The sequence below is a fragment of the Rhagoletis pomonella genome, unplaced genomic scaffold (genome assembly GCF_013731165.1).
Source record: "Rhagoletis pomonella isolate Grant_MI unplaced genomic scaffold, Rhpom_1.0 Rhpom_scaffold_01302, whole genome shotgun sequence".
NCBI classification, from domain to species: Eukaryota; Metazoa; Arthropoda; class Insecta; order Diptera; family Tephritidae; genus Rhagoletis; species Rhagoletis pomonella.
In genome coordinates, this window is record NW_023459855.1 from 39,059 (window position 1) to 45,028 (window position 5,970).

The following is a 5,970-nucleotide window of genomic DNA, read 5'->3' on the forward strand; positions in this document are numbered from 1 at the left end:
CGCCTGGGTTCAAACCCTGGTCAAAGCAACATCGCAAAAAATATAGAAAAAGGTTTTTTCTTAACAGCGGTCGTCCCTCGGCAGGCAATGGCAAACCTCCGAGTGTATTTCTGCCATGAAAAACAGCTCCTCTCCGCTTTGTGTGACAACATCAAGGCGCACGCCACAAATCGGAGGAGAAGCTCGGCCAAACACTAACAAATGTGTAAGCGCCAATCTATTATTATTATCCATTTTCGGTTATTTAGTGTACAAAATAAACACCAATTAAATGAGTTTGTACAACATGGCCATTAATGTAGCGATAAGTTGTACAACTTGCCAGAAAATCAAAAATTTTTGATCTTTCATACAACCAAGACATAAATTCATTCAACAGGCCCACAAACGGTGCAATCTAGAGCAAAATAACACCAAGTTGAACCAACGGTCGCTACGTTTATGGCTTTCTTTAAGAAACATCGGGCGAAAATTTCAACTGCTCCTGTAACACTACCTTTTATAAGTTGGCCTTGCTATCATCCTCACATATGTTCATCAGAGTATACCAACGAAGGACGAGTTAATACAAGGTATTCTAGAAAATTACACGCACAATGACAAACATGAACAAATCGCACACCGTCTTCAAAAGAGTCACAACTCAAAATAATACGTTCGTCAGAAAATGCGAAAAACTATTTCGTAGCACATGCTAATCATATGGGCAAAGGCGACGTTACCTTAGGTTTTTTTAACAAATTATAACAAAAATTTGATCCAGCTATTGCTGAAAGGTAAATAAAAGCTCTGCGTGCATTTTTAGCGCTTAATCTCAAAAATTCCAAATTTTGAGCTGTGACTCTTTTGAAGACGGTGTGCGAAATGTGCAAATGTACGAGGCAAAACAAGTACCTTCTAAAATTTCAGCTTATTTGAACAAGATTTAGAGGTCGCTCAACGCTGTTGTTTGTTTTCCGGAAACTACACATTTTAGATGCATCTTTATTAACAAATAGGTATATTTTCATCAAATCTTGTCGGATTTCGTTGAAATTTCGTAGGTAGGTTCCAAAATATTAGCTCATTGGAACTCAGTTTATATAAGTTCGATAAATTAGTTTTAAACACATTTATTAATTAGTTAGTAACTAAGTTTTGTCTTATAAAAAATTAATATTTGCATTATTTTTTTTTGTTCCTTAGCCACTGAGCGTATGCTTAATACACCTAAGATCACATTGTATTTCATATAATTAGTGGACCTCATCAATTAATATTATTAAACATCAAATAAAAAAAATAACCAGATAAATATCACTCATATGCCATGCTGAATTCAAGTATTTTCCCAGTCATTGCAAATATTCATAGTATATTAATATTTTGGTGCTTACACCTTTGCTAAGTGTTTGGCAAAGCTTCTCCTCCAATTTGTGGTGTGTGACTTATATTATTATTGGAACTCAGCTAATATTTTGGAACCTACCTACGAAACTTCAACGAAATCCGACAAGATTTGATGCTAATATACCTATTTGTTAATAAAGATGCATCTAAAATCTGTAGTTTCCGGCAAACAAACAACAGCGTTGAGCGACCTCTAAATCTTGTTCAAATAAGATGACATTTTAGAAGGTACTTGTTATCTTCAAGAATCCGAACGTTCTCAGTCGAAATTCAAAAAAGTTCCAATTTTAAATCGCCCTAATGTACATACACAAATATATGTACATACAGAAACATATGTAAGTAAACAAACATATGTACATACGTACAAATATATATACAGTATATTTTGCTTTGCTGCCTTTATGCTTAAGTGCACATTTAAGATACCTACCCTAAAATGCGCACTAGCGGCATTATTTTTAACATTTATAAGGAAACTCCTCCGATAGATGCATTCAACATACCTGCACATTGGCGATACCTGCCTTAAAAATTGTGCTACTATTATTAACTATCAAAGAAAGTATTAGGTTTACCTGCACTGGCCCTACAATTACCTAATTTTACAAGCTTTTATTTACTTTGCTCATCTCGCAGAACAACGAAAATGGCTACCAATTAACGTAGTTATATAGATAATTAGATACCATTCGGTAAAAATTTCCCTTGCAGTAATTTCCACGTGGTAAGTGCTCCTCCATTATTTGGTTTCATAGGGATTCGGATACCTTCCTCATTGAAGTAGTAAAGAAAATTCGCTTAACCCTGACTCTGACACAAATTTTATTCTTCGAATACTGACCCTATTTACATTTGTAAATATATTTATTTTCATACATTTTGCATGGAAATATTTTTTGCGCGTTATGTTTTAATTGTTGTTGTTGCGTTTTTTGCATGGATATATATTTTGTGCGTTATCTACATATGTTTTAATTGTTGTTGTTGCGTTTGTTCTTTGCATTTGAGAGTACCGTTATATTTGTTTTCACTTGTTGTACGCTGATCTCTGTTCTTTAGTTATTTGTAGTCTTTCGTGGTGTAAACTTCTGTGAATTGTGAACAATTGACTAATCTAAATGGAAAATAGTAATAAAAAGTTTAAAGTTTTGAGTGTTTCATCGGTGGCCCGGTAAGAAAAATATGAAATACATACATATGTATGTATATAGTTTTATGTTTTTTTAACTTATATGGCCTTGATACTATAGGCTTCCGTATGATATGCAAATGAAGTATTTTGAAAACCTTGTTGAGGGCATTGAGTCAGATGATGAAGAACTAACAGCAGAAGCTACTTCGAGCCGTGTAAACGATGATGGTGATATGTCCATATTACTTCCAAACATTGATGATGATGCCTCCGATATTGAAACCGAGGAATATCCCGTAGAAATGGGACACGGAGGTGACTCAGACATTGAGGATGAGATCGAAGAAGAAGCTGATGTTCCAGAGAACCCAGAAGAGGACTTCTTCCTTGCGAAAGACGGAACAAAATGGAGCAAAACACCACCCGGTTTGCAACGCATCCGACAGCAAAACATATTTCGTGAAAGTCGTTTTATTGGCCCCAATCCGAATACAATGCACTTGAATATTATTGATACTTTTTTGAATATCATGCATCCTACAATTCAAACAATTATTTGTAGAAATACTAATAGAAAATTCAAAGCTGAGTACCAAAAGCTGGAACGTGGTCGAAATGTGGAAAAAAAACACAAAGTAAGTAAAAGTAATATTTCCTGTGATCTTGCTTCTAATATAACCTTCCCAAAACTCTTCACAAAATATGATTGGGTGGATATTACTGAGGAAGAACTCTGTGCATACTTTGGCATACTAATAGCAATGGGTAGTCATAACTCGGACTACGTGATACTTGAGTCGCTTTGGCAAACAAATTCATTTCCTTTGTACCGAGCAACTATGTCCCTAAAACGCTTCTCAGATATTTCAAGGTTTATTCGCTTTGATCAGCAAGCTACAAGGGAAAAAAGATGCGCAACTGACAAAGCAGCTCCAATATCAGAAATATTTGAAATGCTAAATGCTAATTTGCGTCAAAACTACAGACCTCGGGAAAACATCACTGTCGATGAACAGCTTTTTCCTTTTAGAGGACGTACCAAGTTTACGCAGTATATTCCGTCGAAACCTGCAAAATATGGTATAAAGCTGTGGTGGGTATGCGATGCAAAATCCTACTATCCCCTAACTGGGCAAATATATACAGGCAAATCAGGCAGCGAAAGAGAGAAGAATCAAGGAGAGCGAGTCGTAAAAGATCTAGTTGAACAGTATAAAAACACCGGACGAAATGTGACATGCGATAATTTCTCCACAAGTCTTTCATTGGCAGATGCACTCACAAAATGGCGACTATCTATAGTTGGAACGATGAAAAAGAATAAAACATGTTTGCCCTCAGAGTTCAAATCCTCACCGCAACGAGCAGAACATTCAACAATATTTGGCTATGGAGAAGACAAAACAATTTGTTCTTATGTACCAAAAAAAAAAACAAGGCAGTCGTTTTACTTTCAACAATGCCATGTGACAACACAATTTCCGACGTAAAACAAAAACCGAATATAATATTATTTTACAATAATACCAAAGGTGGAGTAGATGTAATGGATCATATGTTGGGGCAATATACCACGAAACGCAAAACAAATCGTTGGCCGCTTGCTGTTTTTTATAATATGATCGACATATCTGCTCTTGCTGCCTATATAGTATATTCGGAAAATAATCCGTCACGTTTTACATGTAGAAAAGGTAATTATATTTACATATTTGCTGAGAGCAAAGTTGGATTATGATTAATTTTATTTATTTTTTTTTTCGCTAATAGGTGGACGCCGATTGTTTCTAGAAGAATTGGCGGAACAATTGTGTATGCCAACGATATTGAAGAGATCAAGCATTCCAAGGGTTGTCTCATATTTTCCAACAAAAAATGCAATTGAATGCATAATTGGTAAGCCAATTCATTCCTTGAAAAGCTCCACATCTGTGGATTTTATTCCAGATGAAGATGATCGCGGACATTCAACCATAAAAGGTGCTTGCTATATGTGCTATCACGAAGAAAGTAAGAGAAAACGCTCAACACGGAAAATATGTGTTCAGTGTAAGAAGCCAATTTGTGTCGAGCATAGCAAAACTCAAACGAAATGTAATGGTTTTGTAAAGACTGATTAATATTTTCAAAGAAAATCTACAATAAAAACATGAATTATCCCCAAATAAACCCACCAATTTAATTTATTTACAAATGTAAATAGGGTCAGATAATGAAGAAAAAGTCAAAAATTTACTAAAAATAACGGTATATTATAAAATTTTTTGAAATCATATTTTTTTTCAGAAAGAGCATACAAAATAAGCCACTGAGTGTAAATTATATTTAAATCGTGCCAAAAACATCAAATTTGTAGCTATTTAAAAAATGAAATATTTACATATGTAAATAGGGTCAGTGTTAGGGTTAAGTGCTTTTTTCGGTTAAGTGCACAAGTTTTTCGTGCAAAGGATGGGCAGCTAAACAAAATATACTGTACAACCATTCAAACATATGTACATACATGAAAATATTGCTGTCCATAAGTACATACATATGCCCATCAGTACATCAACGAAGCCCGTTTGCTTAATCATAAATATATCCATACAAACATATGTACATATGTACGAATGGATGTAGTTACGCGTGGTAGCGGCAGAGCTGAAATGCGCAATGATTTCGTTCATACATACATATATATGTATACATACATACGTACATTGAAACATACATATATACATATGTAGGTACTCGTACCCGTCATCCGTCGCTTTATTTCTTTTTTCCCCTTCCCTATACTACCATATCTTCCTTCTCACTCATGTAACGTTTTCAGTTTTAAAAATTTCACTCTCCATTTTTTCGATACCGCTGCCTAAGAAGTTTCACTTCAAAAATTATCGATTAACAAATCAGCTAATAAATTAAGTAAATGAAAGAACTCCACGGTCATAATTGTGTTTTAAAATAGTCAGAAGGATAATCACTTCACTTTTCCTCCTAAATCACTCCAAAATTAGCAAATGACAGTACAAATATACATATGTAATTAGAGTGAGAACACGGTACAGCATTTTGCATATTTTCGTTTCAGTTCGCAAGCATTGTTTACTTTTTTAATAACAAAAAAAAGAAACAACTTATGGTTGAGAAAGGTTAGTGCTTTTTGAATAATTTACTTAAATATTACCTATATTTTACTAGTGTTTTGAAGGTAAAAACTGGCGATTTAGTGCGTTTTGGACCGAGTTATTGCTCTTACAAAGGAACTGCAGCCCATAAAAGTTTTCTGTCAATAACTTTAAAATGGTTAACAGTGTTAACCTTCCGCCATCGGAATATGATTATGCGGATCGAATTGCGTCAATAGGTACCCCTCCTGACAACTTTGGATGCAATTGTACGAAATATTTTAGATTAGCACAGTGGTCGAAAATTTATAGCCGCACCATATCGTCAGAAAA

The 5,970-nt window shown here is 34.6% G+C and overlaps 1 protein-coding gene across 1 annotated transcript; it reads left to right on the forward strand.

Moving 5' to 3' along the window:
- The first annotated feature begins 3,983 nt into the window (after positions 1-3,983).
- LOC118752191 lies at positions 3,984-4,644 on the forward strand. Its single transcript, XM_036487046.1, has 2 exons — positions 3,984-4,218; positions 4,295-4,644. The coding sequence occupies exons 1-2, from the start codon at positions 3,984-3,986 to the stop codon at positions 4,642-4,644; spliced, it is 585 nt and encodes a 194-aa protein (XP_036342939.1).
- The last annotated feature ends 1,326 nt before the right edge of the window (positions 4,645-5,970 follow it).

Bases quoted from the DNA above. Each gene is read 5' to 3' on its own strand.
- LOC118752191 (XM_036487046.1), top strand. From the start codon at position 3,984: ATGCCATGTGACAACACAATTTCCGACGTAAAACAAAAACCGAATATA. The intron at 4,219-4,294 runs GTAATTATATTT...TTTCGCTAATAG, and splicing joins ACGTTTTACATGTAGAAAAG to GTGGACGCCGATTGTTTCTA.